A 23,090-nucleotide genomic window follows, 5' to 3' on the forward strand; every position below is an offset into this window, starting at 1 on the left:
TTTGAGCTAAATTGATACAAAATTGAGTACAATGTGAAGGAAATTTTCTCATTTTTACCACACAAAATCCTTTGCCAGAAACCAGCCATTCTAGACTTTACTAATATACTAAGTGGTATTCTACCCAGCTCTCCATAAACAATACAATGAGGAGTAGTCTTTTTAACTTTCAAATTTTTTTTTACAAAATTCCATATGAAAGGATTCTAAAATGCTGCAGTTTTCAAAACCCCATATTTCTACACCATACAACAAAATAGGAACAACCATGGTGTCAAAAAGTTGCAGTTGCATATCAATAGGTAAATTTAATTTCCTGGATTTTCTAAGAACAATATACATAGCTTTTCTGGCTTGTTGTACCAGATGTGACTTTGCGTCATTAAAAGTACCTTTACTAGAAAAAATTATTCCAAGATATTGAAAGTTTCTAACAATTTCTAGTCTATCACCATTATAAGTAAAATGTAAATTATCAGTGTTCATGTTAGAGCGAGAAAAAATAACACACTTTTGTTTTAAGAGAATTAACTTGCATCTTCCAAGTTTGACAGTACAAGTACATTGCATTTAAAGAAGCTTGCAGTTCAGCAGCTGACTCTGCTAAAATAACTGTATCATCAGCATACAACAACAAATACAAACGTAAATAAACAGTTATCTCGTTCCTTTGAGACGTTACGCTACACAGCTCTTGAATTGTGGCATTTAAATCATGTTTAGGATATGACCCTTGACTAAATGGACTTCAATTATTTTTCGAAAAGATGCGAATGTTGTGTCATAAAAGTGTATTTGTAAAGTATAGTGGATCTTTGCTCCATGTTTTTGTTGACCAGAAAATGTATATTTTTTCGCAAACTTTGAAGATAGACTTTGAAAAATATGGAGCGAAGACCCATTCATATCGAAAAATTGTGTTTTATAATGAGAAAATGATCCTTTTTGCCCTCTCTAGTGTGTGTATGCTATTTCATAGGCAAATAATTTCAATCTTAGTGAGATTTATGCAAATTGTGTAGATTTTACATAAAGTATACTTTAAATTTAGATGAAATATCAAAGAAAATTTTGCTATAATTGAGATTTAATTTTTCACCTACATGTTTGTTGCACTATAGGACTGCGCTCGCCTTGTTCGCCCATCTTTTATTGAGTGGTATTGGAGGAGTTGCGGATAAGAGATGTGTACCCCGAAGCGTAACGGACGGACGGACATCCCGATCACTATATATACCCCCCCCCCCACTTTTCAAGCAGGGGGGTATAGTGAATAAAAGTACTAGTATGTGTACAAGGGTTGAACCAACCTCCATAAAATCTTTTAAAAATCAAAAGTTATCAACAAAAAATTATATACTTATATATTTATCTTCTTTCACTTTTGCCTTAAAATTTGATTTAGGTATATGCAATACTTTTTAAAATATTAACACAAACACAGAGTAAGGTCTTTTTTATCGCCGCAGTGCTAGAATGTTACCCGACGTTGTTATGGCGTTACTTTCGACACTCATTTTCAAGTCATCCATAAATCTTTTAAGGTCAAGATCTAGTAAACGAAAAAAGTCTTAAGGGTTTGGTTTTGTGTGCAGCCAAGTGAGACTCACTAAAAATAAAAACTTTAATATCTCAAAAATTAAGCCTTGCTAGCACTTGAAAACTTGTCCATGTCATCTTCATAATGAAAACAATCTCTGGGTATATGCAGCTTAATTGACACTTGCAGCAGTTTGCAGCTATGAAGTGCACAATATACCTGCAGGAATGCGCAGCCACAGGTTTTAGTAGTGCACCAAAAAATCCAAAAAAATATGAAATAGTTAAACCAATTAAGTGGCTACAACTATTTGTGAAAAACCTTTGTTTTAAACGTAAACTCACTACAATAGGTACAATTCTTTAAATGCATACATGTTAGTTCAACAAGAAAATGTTAGCCATGAAAGTAGTCCCAACCACATGGCAATGTGTTAAAAATAGAATTAAAGAGACTCCCTCTTGATCTAAAAATAGCACTTAATATGAAAGCCCAGATATATCTAAAGTATTACTCTATGGTGTGTACAAAACACAGCTAAATTAATGTTAGAAAAATAATTTTCTCCTTAAAAAATATGCCAAAGAAGATGTTAAAAATCTGCAGGTGGAATGAAAATGTGCAATTTAAATAAGAGGCCTGGCCCACAATGTTCAGTTGAGTCACCTTGGTGTTCTTCAGATTTCCAAGACATTCTTATCCCCCTTAATTCTCATAAAAACTTTGAGCCAATACTGTGGCCCCACCCTGGGGTCATAAAGCCATGTATAATCCAAAACTGATTCCACAACATGAGGATATTTCATTATCAACATGGCTAACATGGCTTATATGTTTTCTTAAGTTTTTTTATCACATGTATACATGCATTTACCAATTTATATATTAAATCTTTTCTCAGATTTATTTGAAGAAGAAAAAAGTGGAAAAAAATACAAATAAGAAATATTTTAATATTATTACCGGTATAATATTAGGTCTGGCCCATGATTTAGACCAACTTGATCTTCACTACTTGAGGATGCTTGCATTAAATTATGAGTAAATCATTACCTTGTTGTTCATTAAAGGATGATTTTTTCCTATCTATTCCCATGTCAAACTTTGATACCCCTATTTTAGGGTTTAATTTTTATGGAAGACAGATGGACAGACACCAGAGACTCTTTGATCAGAAAAGTTCAATAGAGCCTCTGTTCAGATGAGCTAAAATGTAAAATGTCTTTGATTATTGTAAAAAAAAGTCACCAAGAAGAACAAAAGAAAAGGATGATAAATGAACTTTTTTATTCTTAATCACTTCCAGGATATATTATTTCTTTTAACGTGTTAACCAGCATATGCAAGTTTGACTACTTTTTAGAAAGTTTCTTTAAAGATATAAGGTATAATTTTATAAATAAGCTTCAATTCTAACAATATAACTCTAAGATATTTGAGACCTGTGTTCTAAGCATGTGTTTCACAAGAGTGACTTTAAAACATTTTTTGCATTTAATGCACTAAACAATAAATTAGATAAAACATTATTAAAATATCCTGTATCAAGATCCCAAAATGTTTCTCATTGTAAACTTGTGGAAAGTTCAAATATGTACTTTTGTTTATGGTCATCATGTTTTTTTTTCAGTGGTGTTTGGAAAGTTCAATGTATTTGTACATACAACCATGAAATCAGAAATATTAACTTTCTCAAGTCATATCGTATGAAACTAAATCACAGTCTTCACATGTTGCTGATATTTTCTCCAACACTGCTTTCCAAAAGATTAACTGTTGAGACAAACCAACATGGACCAAAACCACTATCATTTGAATGATCTCCTTAACTTTGAAATCTGTAAAATATTAAATATGAATAATTTATAACATATCACTAAAAAACCAATACTGTTGATCACTCTCAAAGAAGGAACTTGAATTGCAAGTTAAATCTTTACATCATGACTAAGTAAAAAGCATGCAAAGATAGCCATGCAAATTTCAGGGTCAAAAACTACACATCCCTCAACAATGATGGTCACATTGTAAATGTTGGCCAACACTGATTGTTGCATTGAATATACATGTATCTCATTTTAATTTACAATTGTGTAGATCAGAGTAGTTTAATCCATATAAAGATAAATGAGTTTAATCTGTTTATAAAGAGGTCAACCATAAATAAGATCAAGGTAAACCCAAGTGATGGTCATGTCATCCTGCCTTGGGAAGTAGATGAGACAAGCATACAAGATCATAGTCAAATAAAGCAAACAAATATCGGTACAAAATCTGAAGGTTAAATGACAAGGTAAGGATTTGATGGCAGAATTTTAAAAACCTGATATGATGACATATGTGTTAGTAAGCTACAAGAAGATGATCAGAAACAGTTCCTTCCAAAAGAGATTGAAGTTTTCAATTATTTAAAAATAACCTCAGATGTGACTTTTCTTTTTTCAGTCACTGTTTACCTAACATTTGTTTTTTATCATTAAAGTCAACTGCAATATAAACAATTATTTTTATATCTATTTGATTTATAACGTGACATCACAGTCATAAGGTTTGATTATTCATGATTACAATACTTTATTCGCTCAAGCAGCCACGGGTAGGAGAGAGCTGTAGGCGGACTCCAACCATGGCTTGAGACAATGTGATGGACATATACACAACATTCACTTAAACAAGATCTTTCTTTTCATCCAACCGCATATATATTTCTCATCATAAAAATTGTACATTCTTTCATTCATTACCCATAGAATAACATCTGAATCCAATCATACAAAATGAAAATGACTAGTCAGCTCACTGTGATTATAACATCTACCTTATACCCTTATACACGTCTATTAAATTTACAGAATCATTTCATTGTGATATAAAACTCACCTTACAGGGGAGGTTCTTGGGAGGGCTCCAACACAGGTATCACATGAAATGCAGAAATTGGCAGTCCAGAGAAAATATCTGAGCAGTGTTCTTTTTTGTGAAACAAGGCATTCTGTAAACATGGTAAACATAGTTATAATAAAGTTTAGGAAAAAAGTTCAAAAACAATTCTTTTAAATCTAGATATTAGTATTAATCTTTGTTGAAGGTGTCAGTATTTTAACTGAATGGTATTTATTTCCTGAAACTGGCTCAATAAAACTTTTTTCTCTGTTACCTTATAAGAATAGAGTTTTGCTTCAATCTCAAGAACATCAATAAATGTGAATTTCAATTTGAATTTGGGTATTGTTTGTTATCTTCATATTTCATTGAAAGTCACTTTTTTTCTTTAAGCATTTTAACCTTAATGTGTCAAACTATCGGATTTCTTGGGGTTTTTTTTTATTGGTACCATATCAGGATAGTCAGGATAGAAATAACAAGGTTTATCTGTACCATTAAAATGCAGGTCCTCAAAAAATAATAATAATAATAACCTTTGAGATAAAGTGGTGGCTACATGTACATTCATTAGTTGTTTTCAATTTTTATAGAAATGTCTTAGAGGTTTCTACAAGAATAAATTCAATATTATTACTCCCTTTTTGATGAAATCAATGCAGTTGCAGAAATTCAATTTTTCAATCTTAACCATTTCAACTAGAAAATAATTAATACTTTATGCAATTTTCTTATTTAAAAAAAAAGGAAGTTATTTTTCAATTTTGCTGCACTCTTCATTTGATGAACAATTTACATATCAAGCAAAAACCAAATTAAGTTGACATCCTTGAAAATTTTTATCATTTAATTTATACTTTTCCCCATGAAAACTTATATGTATACTGCACTAATCTGCAAATTAGAATGACCAAGTCCAAAATAATGGTTTGTATACATAGAACAAACTTATGTGAATATTATTTATATACATGTAAATAATTAATAATATATACTTGCATCCCTTTTACAAAAAGTAAAACAAAAAAGCAATAAAATTTGAATATCAAAATTTTGATTAACAAATAACACAACTGATTTACCATATATGTGTACTACGTAGAGCCATTTCACTTAGCTGTCATTGGACGTTTAACTTGGTGTGTCTGGGGCTCAATGAAGGATCTTACACAAAAATCGCTCATTAAAGAAAACAAAATTTAGTTATTTACGCTACTCATAATATTTGAAACCCTGTTTTTGTATGAACTATACGTTGATACAATGACGAATACCTTTAGTATTTTGAAACATAGTAACATTTATTAGAGTAACCTTAAATATTACCCGCTACCAAATTGTGGTCTGCAAGAAACACGTGGAAATTCTCGGATCCTTCGTATAACGTTTAACCTTTTTAAAATTGATGTGCATCAGATCGCAGGCGTTGTCATACTCAAAATGTATTACTGATAATAGGAGTTATATTATATATCTGAGAAAAGGCTCATAATTCACAATAAAGACAAAAAATCTACCTACCAGCTCCTACTTTCAGTTTAGCCGAATATCGCATGACAGACCTCAGATATAAACTACGCAGAATGAATATAGTTCTTAATTTCCCTGCAATATTTTTTCAATATTATATGACATTGTCCTACATCTGTAGGATTAATATGCTTATTTGATAAAAAGTAATTCATAACCTTACCTGCAAAAGAAATAACAGACGTTAACTTCAGTCGGAACTGCTAAAACTGGGCGCGTATTAATTTATCTGGTGCATTGTAAAATCAAAGACGGAGCATTCTCTGATATGACGTAAACATCGATGTTACTCTTATGATAAATAATATTAAAAATTTCGACCAATACATTCTAATAGCTTGAGATGTTTTAAGAGATGTCTCTCTAATTGCTTTGTGTAATTGGGTTACTAGAGACATCAGATTACAGAAATAGTCAGTAGTTTCAATACCGGAATGGCAGCCCACGGATTTCGCATGGCGGACATGCCTAGTTGATGAAAAACAGACAGATATGGAAAAAGTACGCACAGAATTGCTAGGAACGAAACAAATAGCTGTACCCTTGACGTTCAACTATCTGCACATATATAACAAATGTCGTGTTATTGTTTTGTTAGACCTGTAGCTGTGCAGTCCTGCAAGTGTAATATGCACATTATTGCTGCAAGACACTGCAAGTGACAACCAAACTGCATACATGTCAAGACAGCTTTTCCATGGAAGGTGTCATAGGTCAGTTTTCAAGAGTAAGGAAGAAGTATTTATTAAGATATTGAGATTTTTATTTCATACGAGTTTCACTTGAATGAACACAAAACCAAACCCTTAACGTAGGTCGCGGGTTTGCAGGCCATTTAAAAGTGTCCGAAAACATACCGTGAAAATCAGTTATATGAATTCTATACCTTCGTTTTACATTCTCTGAAAATTTTATAAAATTCGTCTGCACCGTTTTTGTGTAATTAAATCTTAAACATGCCATTGTTGTCGTAACATTTTTGACGGTATTCTATTGAATTATATAAGAAAAACGTCGTTTTCGGCTCTTTTTGACGCAAGATTTTGTTTAAAAATATATCAATAACTTTTAAATGGTGCAGACGAAATCGTTTCCCCTTTGGTATTTTAACAAAGAATTGATTTGAAATAAATTAATGTGATAAAATTAATATGTCTTCGGGTTAGTTTTCGCGTTATTTAATGTGGATAATTGCTTTTATATCGCAAAATGTAACATTTTTAAGAACGAAGTCATAAAATATCGCAACGTCATGCTTGACGTCGTGAATATCTATCCGGTATTCAGTGCAGAAAAATAAGATAAAATAATTTTTATAAAAAAGAAATTCACGTCTGTCTGCTTTCAAGTGACCAGTGAAGCGTATCATAATAATTCAATATTAATGGAATGATTATTAGACATGTTTCTCTTCAGATTAGGTTTTTTGTACGTCTTATATTAGTGAATTCTCGCAAGGGACGTAAAACAACAGAAGATTAGACGTATCCTTACATTTGTCTGTGTATTTTTCTTTTCCAGCGTGCTGGAAGAAAACGGTATCATTCAAGTAACTATATAAAATGTTTTTATTTAGACCAGCAAGGTTTTCAAATCTACGAATTTCTGCCAAATATCGTCCGACTAAGTACAATATATTTTCAGTATATATTTAAACAAAATATTTATTTTACATACCACATTTTCAGAGGGGTTAACGGGACAAGAATTTAAAATTAATTTTATCTGACGTAATCAACAGCCAGTTTTTTTTATTATTATTATTATTATTATTTTTTTAGAACTTTAATTCTACTAGTTTGACATGGAAAGCAGAGTGAATAAAATCTGTAGGTAACAGCATTGCAAGCTGTTGCTTAGGGGACGAACATTTCATTCGGGGATGGGGTGGGGGTGGGGGGGGGGCTTGCAGATTATGGAAATAAATAAGCTGTCATCGGAAATGTTGAAAATAAAAAATCTGTCCTCGACTGGGCAAGAAAAAAAATTATAGCACCCCCCCCCAATGGGAGTTTTCAACTTTGATGTTTTTCTTTCTTTCTTTCTTTCTTTCTTTTTCTTTTTTTTTTTTTTTTGCTTGTCAGACTTTTTTCAGTGAAGAAGAAATAAATAAACTGTCCTTGTTTTTTTTCTTTTTGGAAATAGATAACCTGTCCTTTACCGACATGAAAATAAACAATCTGTCTCGGTAAAATTCGCCACTCCCTCTCCCTCAGAATCAAATAGTTGTCCCCTAACAGGAGGTCAGTGTCGCTAAAAAATTGTCTATATGTTTCATCGTACCTTAGCAGTATTTAATTTGTGATAAATCTGTAGATCTATATATATAATTTAAATATGTCCTTTTTAGAAATAAAGTTTAATCTCTTGGTATTTGCATTTTTTTTAAATAATGCATTTTTTATTTTTAAAAAACCCTGTTAATTCAAATACGATCAAAGGAAAAAAAGGGTCAGTTGAACCTTGTGTTCATATCCAGATTTCTTTTTCATTGTGACGTCATAATCAGATGTGCACAAGAAAGTCGCCCAAATTATATAAATTGCGTACCCAGTTTTAACGACGTCAGCAAACCCGCGACCTACGTTAAAGTCTTTTAGTCTTTTTGATGCTAGATCCATTATGACGTCATAATCAATTCAAACTTTCTTTTTCCCGTACTTTGTAACTCTAATAGAATTATGCAGAAAATAAAGTATTTTCATGGCATTCAATTTGAAATCGTGTAAAAAGTAATCCCGGTACCTATATTCAATTTCACATTATTTGAAGGAAGAGGCTAAGAACATACAAATTATCGTTTTCTGAGAGACTGTAGGCAATCTGGATACATTTCATTTGTCTGATATGACAAAAACTCACACATTCATGACTGACTTTCTTAATTTTTCATTGAAAATGGCAGTTTAAAATATGAGTTTTCGTCTTGTTTACCTACAAATTATACCCCGGTACACCTTATTTGACCAAGCTATAGTTATAAAGCATCATAAAAGGAATTCAGTTCTCAAATTTGAGAAATCTGTAGGCTCCTTTCATTTACTAGATCTTGACCTTAAATTGCGTATACATATTTTATTTATTTCATGTAGACTCGCAACTTGTGCTTGAGCGTCTAGTTTTCAGCTATTTCAAAACAAAAAAAATATTTTATTAATAACCTTTTCATAGCGCATTGTATATCTATTCCGCCATGCGTACACTTAGCAGTGCATTCAATGAATTGAAGGGCACATGTTCCACGCACTGTCTTCTCCCTAGCAACTGTCCATCTTTTGACTTCCTGACTCCCTTTTACATTGGTATTTTATGCAACTTTTGTATCTTTATAATGTAAGTTATTTCCCTTACTAGTTGTCAATGTTCAGATTTACATATATGTATGTATGTATACCGGTATATATATGTAAAGAAGAAGATTTTTCAGAGATGCAATTCTTTAAAGATATGGCCAGACAAACCCCACCCTAGGATTTTATCTATGGGTCATAAATAAAATTTCGCTAGAGGGCTTAGTGTTAATCATAATCATAATTAAGTAAATATTTTGTCTGATAGCCTCGTCGGAATCCCAGGGTTGATTATGGTTGCTCCTCCATCACCTGGCCCTCACACAGATGATGGAGAGAGAGAGTAAGGACCAGTAATCAACCGTGGGTTTCCGACACAGATACTCACGAGTTAATGAGATTTTTAAAGGTGTTATGTTTTTCACATATGATCAGCTTAGCTTCAGCTGGGGCACAAACGCTTTGCCCAGGAGGCATCAATTTTATAATTTTGGTGGAGGGTAATCGTGTAAACAATTTGTCTAACACATGTCCATGGGTAACAAAAAAAATACTTTCAAAATTATATATATTTTTTCCATTTTATACTAAGATGACCAACTTAGCCCCACCCTTGGGCCTGAATCATGGGCCGGGAGGGGGGGGGGGTGTTCGTTAAAAAGTGTTCATTAAAAGTCCCACCCTACGACCTGAATGCTGCTGGACGCAGGGGACATGAGTTTTAGGATTTAGGTAAAGGGTTATGAAATCATTGTAATAATTAAATCTAGATGTCCCAAAGAGAAGAAAAAGATTTTTAAATTTTGTAAGAATTTTTATTATCGGAAAAACTTAGCTCCATCCAATGGCCTTATGAGCTCGAGGGACATGGATTTTACATTTCTGCGTAAAGGGCTACTAGTATATGTTTATTACAATGATGTAAACATTTAGCCTAAGATGTAATGTATTTCATTATACATTGATGACAAACTAGAAGTCTCATTACAAGACCTGAACCGTGGTTCGGGGGTATTGATTTCACCATTTTTTGGTAAAATGTTGAGTACTCATTTAAGTCACGCAAACAGTTTATCTGCTTATGTCAATTGATAAGATATAATTCGTGTTCAGTATATGATCAACTTATCCCCATCCTGGAGCCTTAACCCATGGGTCATAGCTTTTACAATTTTAGTTGACAGCTAATTGGTTATTATAATAATGTTAGAAGTTTTACTTCTTGTTGTATAAGAAGTAAAGAAGATTTGAAAATTGCAGTACTTAAGATGGTTTGGGGTCCACCCCTCCGGCCCCAGTGGGCAGAGACCATGAAATTCACTTTGTCCTCCTTTACCCATAGATGCTATATACCAAAATTAGTTCAGTTGCTAAAAAAACTGTAAATGTTCAAACAATTATGTCTGACGCAGGACGGACGACGACGAACGAAACAGATAGCAGTAGGACACCTTACTCATGACCTTTAAAAAATCTGGCTGTAGGGAAGGACATCCTTTAGACCCTCCCTTGCAACCCCCAATGCAGAAACATAGTGACGACCCTCCTCTGTCCACTCTTTACAAAAATCTCGTTACCACTCTGCCTAAAGCAGTTTTAAAAGAAATTACAGATCACTCAATGATTCATTGGAAAGATCCAGGGCGAAGAAAAAAACTGTCGATCATTGACATCCCGGTAAAATGCTTAGGCAATTGTTACAATAATACACTGAAAGACTTAAACAACATCAGATGTCTGGATCAAGGGACACGAGAGACAGACAGGTTAACGTCGACAAGACTGGCTTGCTTAGGAACTTAAGGCGACAGATCATCCAGCACTCCTATATACGCAGACTAATTTGGCTACTCATCCTTTACGACACCGCCATAACAACTGTAGACAGGTTTGTGTGGGAAATTTATGGCATGGATCTTCAAGCATTTGCTGCTCCCCATCCTTTACGGCATTGCGGCCTAAAACTATAGACTGGCTTGTTTTTGAAATTTGAGGTGTGAATCTTCTTCCAGCACTGATTGCCCAGACTAATATGGCTACTCATGCTGTACGACATCACTATAGCAACTGTAGAAAGGCTTAAAATTTAGACATACATGTATATCTTCCAGCATTACTACTGCATGCAAAGAGTAATTAGGTTCCTCATACTTTACGACATTACCTAAAAACTGTAGAGGGCATTGAGTAAAAATTGACGGGTATATGTGGGTACACAAGTGTTTTTTGCCAGTCGGTCTTTACAGCAAGCCTACCAATCCACGTTTGACTCTCACATCAGTGGTAAAGGAATATTCAAAACTGAGAAGGATCGCCTTACAATAAACTCCAAGTAATCCAATAATCCGAAAGTAAGGAGAGATGGATCCTACAAACAGTCGGGATACAAGTGAAAAACAATTGATAGTGTTGGAAGCAGAATAAAAACTTCATCATAAGGACATAGTGGAAACCGTCTGTAAAAGGAGACAAGACCTAGGCACTAGTACTTAGTAACAATAAGGATGGACGGGGCCTCAGCCATAGATAGGAAACAACTTCAAGTACAGTTCACCAGGTGACACAGCAACAGAAAGAAGAGGCGACATACAACTAGACAGTGGAGGAGGAAAGAAAACATGGAAACTGGACTAGATGTAAACCTAAACAGAGGGTACTGACATAGAGTGTTGTATAGAAATACAAGAGCTGAGTTTGATGTACTGCCAACGGAGAATTTGGGGAATGACAGAAGACTTGATGTGCACACTATGCCAGTGGCCAGCCAGCCTTGAGTACCTATTGTCATCTTGCCAGGTTGCCCTTCCTCTGGGAGGGCATAGGTGTAGGCACTGGCCCACACGCCAAAGTAGAAGAACAATTAATACTCATATCAGATACATGTACATTTCATTAATTTTGTCAGAAGGGAACAAACAATTGGGATCACCATACAGCGCGGAGATGGCTTACTGAGAGCTGCCTGTTGACCTTGAAAGGAAACATTCTCACCAGTAGTAAAGACTACCCAACTACAGGACATATCCCTCAAACGCACTTGTATAGGAAAGTTTGAGGAAATTGGTAATATCAGAGCTGGTAGTACCTTGGGAGACTGTGACAAGAGGCCCACGAACGCCAACATGTAAAGACGATCTGATGACATATTGCAGGCAAAGAGGAAAGTAGTCAATTTAATTTCTTGTCATTCATTCAACCACTTGTGTCTATTGTGTACGTTTGCTAATTTAACATCGATTTGGTCAAAAAGTACATTGAACTCGATGAGAACAATTTTCAATGACAGGGTTATGTTATCCCGCAATTGGCGTTCATTTTAAGTCTGCTTTGGTTTGTTTGTTTGTTTATTGTTTTAACGTCCCTCTCGAGAATTTTTCACTAATATGGAGACGTCACCACTTGCCGGTGGAGAGCTGCAAATTTTGACCTATACTCTGCACTCAGGGCAATTGAGCAGTGAGGGATCTTTTTCGTGCCAGCACCTATTGCGACACGGGACCTCGGTTTATACGGTTTCATCCGAAGGACCGGTCTCCACGTCTCACAGTGGGATTCGAACCCGCGACGTAAGGATCGACTCCTTACCCCGCGACTCTAGAGCGAACGCTCTAACCACTGCGCCACGCGGGCGACTTTTTAACTCTTTGCAAAAACCTAGAAACGCCCCTCCCTCAATATTCTCTTTGCCCTTCGTGAGTTATTCTTTTCATATGGTAAAATTATTGGATCGTGATGGCCTCGTATTGGCTCATATAAACTTTTCATTGTTTCTGGTTTCTTTATCCCTTTTTTGCGGGGCGATAGGTTTTAGTATCATTTGATCTGAAACATGACAACGCAGAAAAAAAACATCGCTGTGGTCCAATATCTGTTTTAACAACTAGACGTTTATCAAAAAGAAAAATGAGGGTATCCTTAGTATGTTATATTCACATGGCGAAAATTTATGAAACCGAGTTTTATCATCCAGTAATATTTATATTTAATAGTTAGAATGATTTATATTCAGACTACCTAAATCTTCAGAATTTTACGAAAAGAGGAGTGTTTCAAATACAAAAGTTAAAAAAGAAAAACCTTTAATAAATTATTTTGAAAAACACAACCAACAATATAAAGTCATATACATAAAGGAAAGATTTAACATTAAGCATGGTTTGATTTTGTATCCTTTTCGGATACTTTTCTGTCGTCTATGTTTTTGAAGTAGTCCCTAGCCACGCGACTCTCGCTGATCGTCATTGCCCTTTCTCTTCCTTCATACAGCACTGACTTTTCCGGCACCTCTGTCAATGATGGATCAGAGAAGAAGATTTCACGTGGAGGATATTCTTCACTTATTCTCCTCAAATCAGTGACACGTTTGAATGTCGGAGAGGTTGTGTAAGCTGATTGTTTTGAAGAATCCTGATAATGTGAATTGGAACGCTTTCGGTGTACATGGACCTCTTTGTGCTTACCTTCAAAACTGAGAAATGACCCACAGTCTTTCTGTGTTTTGGTTAAGAACGTTTCTCCTCGCGACAAAAACTCGGACTGTGCTCTAGAAATCCTCTGTCGGGATTCTTTTGGACTTGTTTGGGGAGTTGTATCTCGACTGACTGATAGTAGAAATCTGCTTTTGTGTTGTTGACCAGGGCTTCTCTCGGAATACGTGGATGATTCACTAGAACTCAACATGTTGACTTGACTTGCTCCAGGAATCGACAAAGAATTGGGTGATAATTTGGGCAATTCTTCGGTCTTTTGTAGAATTGTCCTCTTCTCTACTTCTTTTCGTTCCGAGTTCGGGGAGCTTGATGTGGAAACTTCACGAACCTCCTGAATTGTATTCATCTCTATGTTACAGGCAGCCGGATGTTTGCTGCGCATTTTCTGAGTTGTCCAAACGACCACGTTTTGCTTTGACGATGAATAGGTGGTCATGGTTGTGGAGTAGAAGTCGTCACTGTCGTTTCCGGTTGTTGTTCGTCCATTACCCTTATTGATCGTGTCACAGAAGAATTTGTTGATCTCATGACGTGTAACCCTGTTCATGAAAGCGTATATGATGGGATTAACTATTCCAGTACAGAATACCAGACAAATGGCAAATGAATTGACTTCAGATGTAAACGCATCGTCTCTCAAATGACTGATTATGATGGTTAAAAACGGAACCCAACATAAAGCATAAGCAAAAGCTATCAAAAGAATGGTTCGAACAGCCTTACATTCCACATTTCTGTATTGAACTTGCACACTTTGTGAAAGATCACTGCTGTCTGAAGAGTTACTGGGCGGATCACGAACTGTGGAGGGCATCGAAGGGTAAACACGACTGCGTCTTTTAGTCTGGCCAATTGCGGCTTTAAATATGCTTAAATAGCACCAACTCTGTACCAAGAGTGGAATTAAAAAGCAAACCACAACCAAGAACAACAAGAATTGTTTTCCTGATTTCCAGTTAATTCCACATAAATATTGGTCAGGAATATATATGTAGGAACCCCATCCCACTAGGGGTGGTAGTGCAATGATAACACTTAAAATCCAGGCTGACGCGATCAAGAAGTGTCCTAGCTTTGGTGTGAAAACATATGGGTATCTGAGGGAGTTAATAATGGCGTAATTCCGGTCTATGGAGATGATCATGAGAGAGAACTGAATGGCGATGATACAAATGGTAAAGAAGTATCCTTGCACCTTACAAAAGGTGTCGTCGAAAGCCCACTTCGTGGAGAATATAGATGCCAAAACAAATGGGGCAACAAGGACGGATAAACCTGTAGCAATAAAAAAATATTGTATAATCCATATATTAAAACTTTTAAAACATAATTTATCAATACTACATTTAAGTTTTGATCTCGAAAACGTATGTTAGGATTAATTAGTACAATAGCAGATTTAAAGTACCATTACTCGAAATAGAAAATCGAACACGCTCATTGTACTTACATAACTGACAACAAGAAAGGTTGAGCACAAAACTGTTTGAAACACTGAGAAGATAAGTCTTTTTATAGAAGACGAGGCAAACTACACTGTTCATAGCCAATGACAACGCGAGTATGACGCCGACGATAAGTGCCATTAGAGCTAGGCCCACATTTGGTTCACTGCTGCAGTCCGAATTTGTTCCATTGCACATGAGGGTGGAGGACGACAAAAGTCGCCTGAGTATCACGGACATGTTTGATTCTGCATCACAACTCACTTCTGAAAGCACAAAAGATTATTCATAAATATTGATCATTTGTAAATGAGTATGCTAAAAGAAAACATATATTTAAAAGCAACTACATATAAGGATGAGTTTGCTTCATTTTGTCTTTAACTTCAGAGTGATAATACTGTTCTGACTAGGCGCTGTACGATAATTGACTGGCTTCCTCCTTTATAGAACAGAAATGATAATCTACCCGAATACATAAAAGTATGACGTGTTCAAGGATTGTGAATATTTATGAAATAATGGATTGGCATCCTTCACAACATTTGTAAAATCGCATGTCTATCCCTAATGTACAGTATTTAGTTTTTGTGTTTGTTTTTGTTTATTTGGTTTTTTTTTTTACCAACTTTGTTCATTGATTTTGAAATTATGATGTACACTGTAGAGATGTCTTTTTTTCTGTGAAGATAATCGATAAATAAGTACACGCAAAGAATTATGAGGGTTTTATGAGATCATTGAGCCAGTCTCAAAGATAATGTACAACTAAAAAAAATTCATAAGGACAGACAAAATAGTGATCGATTTTCATCGTGCAGGAAAATTGGGAACATTTCAGAAATTGATGAAAAATTTAATATGTACAACAATAAATCTTTGTAAATTCTTAAAATCTGTTTGATGAAAATTCTAATTTTGAATACATGTTGAGCAGTGAGCACTGATGTCATTTTAGACTCCAATTAATGTGCACATCACAAATTACAGGAATCGTAGTGGGCGGGGTCTTTCAATGTTATGAAAGCCGTGTATCTTACCGTAAGCGGATATGCAATGACAATTACAAGTAGATAAAATCTGCGAAAACAAGCAAGACAAATCAATATTGATGCTTCATTAAATGCAATCTCAAGAACAAAATTTATAAAACTTGACACTTGACATAGATTGCTTTACACTTATTGGTTGTCGGTCGGTCGGTAGACCAAGTATTGTCCGCTCAATATCTTAAGAACCCTTTGTTTGACAGACATCAGACTTTGTACACTGGTTTCCTCTAGGAAGTAGATGACCCCTGTTGATTTTGAAGTCAAGGGTCAAACAAAAGACACTAGACATTGGAAGATATCAATTTCCTTACTGACATTGATTTTGGTCCAGAGGTACATTGCGCTACATAAGAAGTAAATTACCCCTAATGATATTGAGGTGTGATAGAGATCAAACTTAGTGTTATGTTTACCCCTGACTAGTAGATGACCAATTGTTTTCACTATTATTACAGACATTCTAAATTTAAAGTTGTTCCATATATTAAATATTGCCACACGGGATGGAGGGGGGGGGGGGTTATATGTACCTCAAGCATTTCTTGTTTTATTACAATTAATACACGAATTCTTTGAACGATCAGAATATATGAATGTGAGTCCTTTTATATACATATCAGTTCTGCATGTCAACGAACAATTTTCTGACGAAAAATTTTAATATATATTGAAAAAAGAGGTTTATGAACAAGTTCTATCAAGTTATCACTAAATTTTTGCACCATAAAAACATCCATTTTTTTTGTTTGGTATCATCTTTCCGTAAAAGTTTAAGGAAGATGCCGAAATCTTGTGTTAAACGGTTGAGGTGTAATTTTAAACTATCTATCCTTCTGTCTTTAGAAATTCAGAAGTGACTACAGAATAAGATAGTATGTACTGGTCCTAACTGACAAAGCAGATAAAAACATAGTCTTTGTTTGTAATTACATTTTAGAGAAACTTGGATTTAATTCTACAAGAGGTAATCCAAAACGGTAATTCAGTATTGGGCGAGTACATACGGTAAGGTTTGCCTTATAAGTCATGAAACCTCAGTTCTAGGATTAAGGCAAGCCTTAATGTGCACCAACCCTTAAATATTTATTAATAAAAAAAATTTAATAATCCCAACAACTTTATTGAATTCGAATTACTGTAGATCACTAAACTTTCGCGACACCTTATTTCACGAGATAGTCAATATCTCTTTATTAGCGGGACAAAATTTTCACGAATTGTGGTTTTTGCTCTATCTAATTATTGGATTATAAAGTTCTCGCGAATGAAAGGTGATTTACAGTACCACACCTATAGTGGATTCCTAAAACTTCATAAAAATCCTTACACAGATACATAACTGCTTCTAGTTAACGTTCTACCAAGCCTCTTCATTTACCCCTCACTAAAATATTAACAACAGTGAAGAAAATACTTCAGGAGTACTGTACAACAACATATTTCGTGAAGTTGTGTTAATCAAATGTGGATACTTAAAAACTCCAAGGAACTTTTTGAAAATTGAAATAAAAATTTTTACTAAAATTAGTAGCATCAAACAGACGTATAGGACCTTTCATCACATTGTACAACCTTATACAACCATTTCCCACGACAAATCAAAGACAAGGCTTCTTGACATCATAGACAACTGCTTCTTCAATAAAAATGGAACTCGTCATTGGTCATCTTCAAAATTATTTTGTTAAAAGACATTCTGTTTTTTTTACGCATAACTCCTCAGAGGTTGATATTAAAAAGATGCTTGAGTTTCTTATTGACAGTATCTATGTAATCTTTTGGAGACAAGGTCTTCCAACAATCTTTTGGAATTCCCATGTCTCCCATTATTAGCAGGTCTGGTTTTGTATTCTTTTCAATGTTTTATCAATTAACAATATTCATTTTATTCCTACGCTGATTTAATATATCCCATTGAACTCGAAATAAAAGAGACTGAGTCTGGCACACCTGTTTCATATTTTGATGCTTTACTAGAAACAGATACCGGTATTGATGGCAAACTATACGACTAAACGCGATGACTTCAACTTTTTTATCGTCAACTTCGCTTATTTATGTATTAAAGTCAACATTCGCAAATTTTATTGTCGATACAATGGCCTTATTTGCAAATGTTAACTGATGTCTTTCATACAAACTGTTAGGCCATTATTTTCACACTGAATTGTCTACCGATTTTTTTTCACTTTACCCGATCATGACAAGGGGTACACGGTCGGTGTGAAACCGGTCGACAGGGTATGTTCACTCCTCCTTGGCACCTGACCCCAAAGCTGAAATTTCCAGAGGTCCGTGTTTTTCTGCCCTGTTCATATATTTGTATTATTTGTAGGTTTTATGATAATGATCACTGTTCGTTTTCTTCAACTTTGTCATTGGATTGTTTAATTGGTACTGTTCGTTATATCTTCACATCTCAAGAATAAGACATTTTGTTTATTCATCAGGTGAAAAATTCGTTTTGTTTTCATGTCACATTTTTTTTTATATTAGTACTCTGTTTCAGATAATATATCATCACAAATGTAGCTGCATACAGATACATTTATATGTATTTTTTTTTCTCTGTTTAAGATCATGCTCTGTTTGAGCATGATATCAAAACTCAAAGGTTTTTAAATATATATCTAGAAAAAAACTGTTAAAGAAATAATGTTATCAAGAAGAGAATAGACATATAACTATATATTTTAAGATATAAATATTCTTTTTATTATTATTACAGGAACATTGTTCAATGAAATAAAAAAGCGGTAAAATGAAAAATGTAATGTTTACACAGTTTATTGGCTAGTGATCAGTACTCGGACGTTGTCTTTAAGTGTGTAAAAAAAGTTTAAACTAACAATTCTTATACATCGTATAATACACCTTTATTCTGCATGTTTTCTCGTATATATATATATGTCTACAGAGCCTACAAGGCAAATGATATGCATGGCAATTTCAAAATATTTTACAGTACCAATTCATGGACACGTTTGTAATGGATATATTTTAATCATTTGGTCAGAATATAGTAACTTAAGGACATATATACGCAACGTACCTTACCTACTGATAATTTTTCAAGATATTTTTAATTTAAGATCATAGTGCCATCAGATGTTCGTAGACAAAAAATCAACATGCTTTACCAGGGGTTTTGAAAATATATCAATTGATGAAAATTCTTGTATAATTGAAAGAAAAATATACAAAAATTACTAAACATATAATCTCGATGTTTTATTTATCCAAACTTGATTCTGAAGAAGTGTACAATAGCATATATAGACATTAAAATGTAGCACACAGTTACTTTAAGTATTGGAACTCTTCAACTCCAGGGAAAAAGACGATAAAGCTCAAACTACGTTGCGTATGTCCTTAACATTTAATTGCTTCATTTGATCGAAAAGGAAACTAGTAACACAGAATTAGGGACGTAGATATATAAAATATGTGATATTTTATGTTTAGACAGTCCAGTCTTGTTACTGATAAGGCTTCAAATTGTTCTTTGTTTAAATTATGAAAAGGAAGAAGGCAGATATTGAAAGAGATAATGTCTGTACTAAAACCAGAAATACAGAATATCTGGGAAATATTTCCAGCAAACAGACCAATATAGGCCTTCAAATACCTATTCAGAAATTACAAAATCAATATAGAATTTCATCGAAAAAAATCTACTTTGGGGGAAAATAACTCTTTATTATCACTTGTATGATGCAAGATAAGCTTTAAAGAAACAAAAGTAACAAATCATACATTTCCATCAAAATGTCCAACAATGATCTGTTATTTGTGTGTTTTGAAAGTGCTTTATATATCTTCATATGAAACAAAATATCGTGATTACAATGTCCTGCTAAAAATTAATTGCTATAAACGAAAGCACAGTCTAGTGATTTTGTTAGACTTGAAAATTAATCTCTTCAGGAAACACGACTTTGAAATTTTCAGAAATATTTCAGTATGTAACAAACTTTCTTAACACCCTCTATATACTAGTTTATACGAGTATTATAGGCCCGTCAAAACGGCGTAATAATCAAAGTACTGAACGTACTGAATCGAGAGATGAGATATCCATCCCAAAATAATAACACATTTTGTTTGCAAAAAAAATATATAATCAAGATATACACAAAGTTAAAATCAAACGTTGAAAATTCAAAGTACTGATACAGTACTGAAAGACGTGGTCACATTTATAAAGTTCATGATTTAACTGCTGAAGAGTTTTAATAAGGTTTTGTTACTAACTTTAAATAATTTCGAAATTTAAAATAACATTGAAACAAGAGGCCCATGGGCCACAAAGCTCACCTGAGTAACTTTAGTACTGTTGTACTTCAGATATCAAAAAAAAAAATTTCCAATGAAAAAAATTGACTTACTAGTATATTATAGCCCTACTCTAAGGGACTTTGAATCCACACAACAAGGGGATGCTTCAATATCATGATGATTAACCTGGCCTTGTAGTTATTAAGAAAATTCATTTCCCGTATACTTGCTTTATGTAAAATATGATTCCTATTTTAGCTAACTCTAACTTCTGGGGCATAATTTGAAAAAAAAAAATGAATCCACTTAACTTGAAAATATTTGCATATGCGTGGCGCGATTGTGGTTCTGAAGATTTTCAAAATTTATTTCCTTTAAGTCCAATATAAAACTTGGAACATTTTAAATGAAATTTATGGAGATAACGAACAGTATTCAAGCTCAAAGTCCATTCAAACAATACACATCAGGAGCAGAGCAAACACAGACCTCTAAAACATCAGAGGTTGGATCAGATGCCATGGAGGAGTGAGCATCCCCTGGCGACCGGTCACGCCCGGCGTGTGCTCCTTTTCATGATCGGGAAAAAACGGAAAAAATCGTCGACAATTCAGTGGGTTAAGGATGACTTAACAATTAGTATGAAAAACGTCAGTCAGCATTTGACTTAATGATAGATTGTATTTGCTCACAAGGTCATTGTATCGACCATAGAACTTACGAAATGATGACTTAAAACGAGACTGTTGAAATTCTGGTTTCATCAACTTGTTTGTCAATAACATACCTCGTTTTAGAAATTGTTCATACGTAGAGCATGCTCTTGCGTATCGAATCAACTGAGTGATATAAACCCCATATGCGGGTGATGAGGGTATATTGTTGCATAGGTAAGGGAAGTTGATGATTGAAAAACTGAAGTCATCACGATTATCATAAAGCTTTGTTGTTAGATTACCATTAACGTATTTTTCTAGTAAAATATTCAAATATGAAACAGATGTAACAGACTCTGTGGTATGTTTTATTTCAAGTTCACTGAGAAATATCGTGTCGACATTTGAATGGAAATAACTATTGTTAATTGATAATATACGTCGTCGATATATCTAAATGTCGAGTTGAAGGCCACAGCAAGTGTTTTCTTCTTCTCATGTATCAGATTTTGAATAAATTCCGCTTCATGTGAATACAAAAATAGGTCTGCTAATAACGGGGCGCAATTTGTACTCATGAGATTCCAACAGATTGTTGGAAGACCTGATCTCCGAAAACCACATACATGTAGATATTGTCAATCAGAATCTCAAGCATCTTTTTAATATCAACTTCAGAGTACTTGTGTGTACAATCAAAACGTTTTTTAACAAAATAATTTTGCAAATGATAAATGACAAGGTAAGTACAACACCTCAGAAAGCTTCCACATAAGTTTCATCTTTTCTGGTCCAGTGGTTCTTGAGAGGATTTAAAAAAAAATTCATATGTATTTCAATGTAAAATTTTGATCCTCTGTTGAGGCCGCATCCTGCCCCCGAGGGCCATGATTTGAAGAATTTAGAATCTACACTACCTTAGAAAGCCTCCACATAAGTTTCTGGTCCAGTGGTTCTAGAGAAGAAGATTTTTTAAATGACTCCAAGCTATCTTTTTCTTGATTATCTCCCATTGGAAAAGAACATGGAACTTTATTTGAATAAATTAGAATCCCCCTCACTCAAGGATGCTTTGTGCCAATTTTAGATAAAATTGACAGTGTGGTTCTTGAGAAGAAGTCAATAATGTGAAAAGTTTACAGAAGGACGGACAGACAGACAGACGCTGGACACCAGGTGATCAGAAAAGCTCACTTGAGCTTTCAGCTCAGGTGAGCTAAAAAGTAAACATTATAAACAAAATATTATACATAGATTCATTGATTTAGATTAACAGTTGAGGAACCTTACAGCATTGTCCAAATTTAATCAGTGTAGACCCGAATTAATCTGACACTAACAGAGACATAGTCTAATATTGCGCATCCGAGTAATTTGTAATACATTATTTTCAAAAGATTTACATTTTCAACATGCTTTACCATTATCTTTTTGTGAAGAAAGATCTTCAAATTACGTACTTTGGTTTCATTATGCGTGTGTGTCTGTTGATCAAAGCAATTTCTGCATTCTTTAATCTTTAGCGTAGCTGAGCGCAATGCTTCCTCAAATAGACGGAGTCATGTGATCCATCTACCAAAAGAGTCACTGGAACATCTGATTAAGTTTCCGATACTAATGTCTTTAATCAAAATATGACATGTAATGCCTTACTTACATACCTGCACTAGCCAGAATTAGGTTCATTTGTATAATGTTACATTGCACTGTCTATATATCTACAAATCAAACAAATAAAGACAAAACAAGATCTAAAACACAACCAAAACTACTGCTCTAGGTGATTCCATAAATTTGGAAATTTTACGTCAATTTATTTTTGTGAATTTGGGTCAAAATGCTATATGTGAATTTTTATGACTCTTCATTTGCCAGTTTACCTCACTTCCAAAAATACTAAAAATTCAGTACAAGCATAAAATCATA

At 34.1% G+C, this 23,090-nt stretch overlaps 1 protein-coding gene and 1 long non-coding RNA gene across 2 annotated transcripts; both read right to left on the minus strand.

The window, feature by feature from the left end:
• Positions 1-3,242: 3,242 nt before the first annotated feature.
• On the minus strand, positions 3,243-5,976 carry LOC133172376 (uncharacterized). The gene is made up of 3 exons (XR_009718933.1): positions 5,945-5,976; positions 4,421-4,532; positions 3,243-3,378 (listed from the first exon to the last, which is right to left on the minus strand). It is a non-coding gene; the product is annotated as an uncharacterized LOC133172376 (long non-coding RNA).
• A 7,413-nt stretch (positions 5,977-13,389) lies between these two features.
• Positions 13,390-15,445, minus strand: LOC133205104 (G-protein coupled receptor 161-like). The gene is made up of 2 exons (XM_061340847.1): positions 15,184-15,445; positions 13,390-15,008 (listed from the first exon to the last, which is right to left on the minus strand). The coding sequence occupies exons 1-2, from the start codon at positions 15,416-15,418 to the stop codon at positions 13,390-13,392; spliced, it is 1,854 nt and encodes a 617-aa protein (XP_061196831.1). The 5' UTR covers positions 15,419-15,445.
• Between the last annotated feature and the right edge of the window lie 7,645 nt (positions 15,446-23,090).

Source organism: Saccostrea echinata, unplaced genomic scaffold (assembly GCF_033153115.1).
Source record: "Saccostrea echinata isolate AGI-Se365-2 ecotype Australia unplaced genomic scaffold, CSIRO_AGI_Sech_v1 ptg000054l, whole genome shotgun sequence".
In the NCBI taxonomy this organism is placed as follows: Eukaryota; Metazoa; Mollusca; class Bivalvia; order Ostreida; family Ostreidae; genus Saccostrea; species Saccostrea echinata.

Excerpts from the sequence above, each read along its gene's own strand:
- LOC133205104 (XM_061340847.1), bottom strand. The coding sequence starts at position 15,418 with ATGTCCGTGATACTCAGGCGACTTTTGTCGTCCTCCACCCTCATGTGC. Across the intron at positions 15,009-15,183 it reads CCTTTCTTGTTGTCAGTTAT|GTTTATCCGTCCTTGTTGCC; the intron begins GTAAGTACAATG and ends TTATTGCTACAG.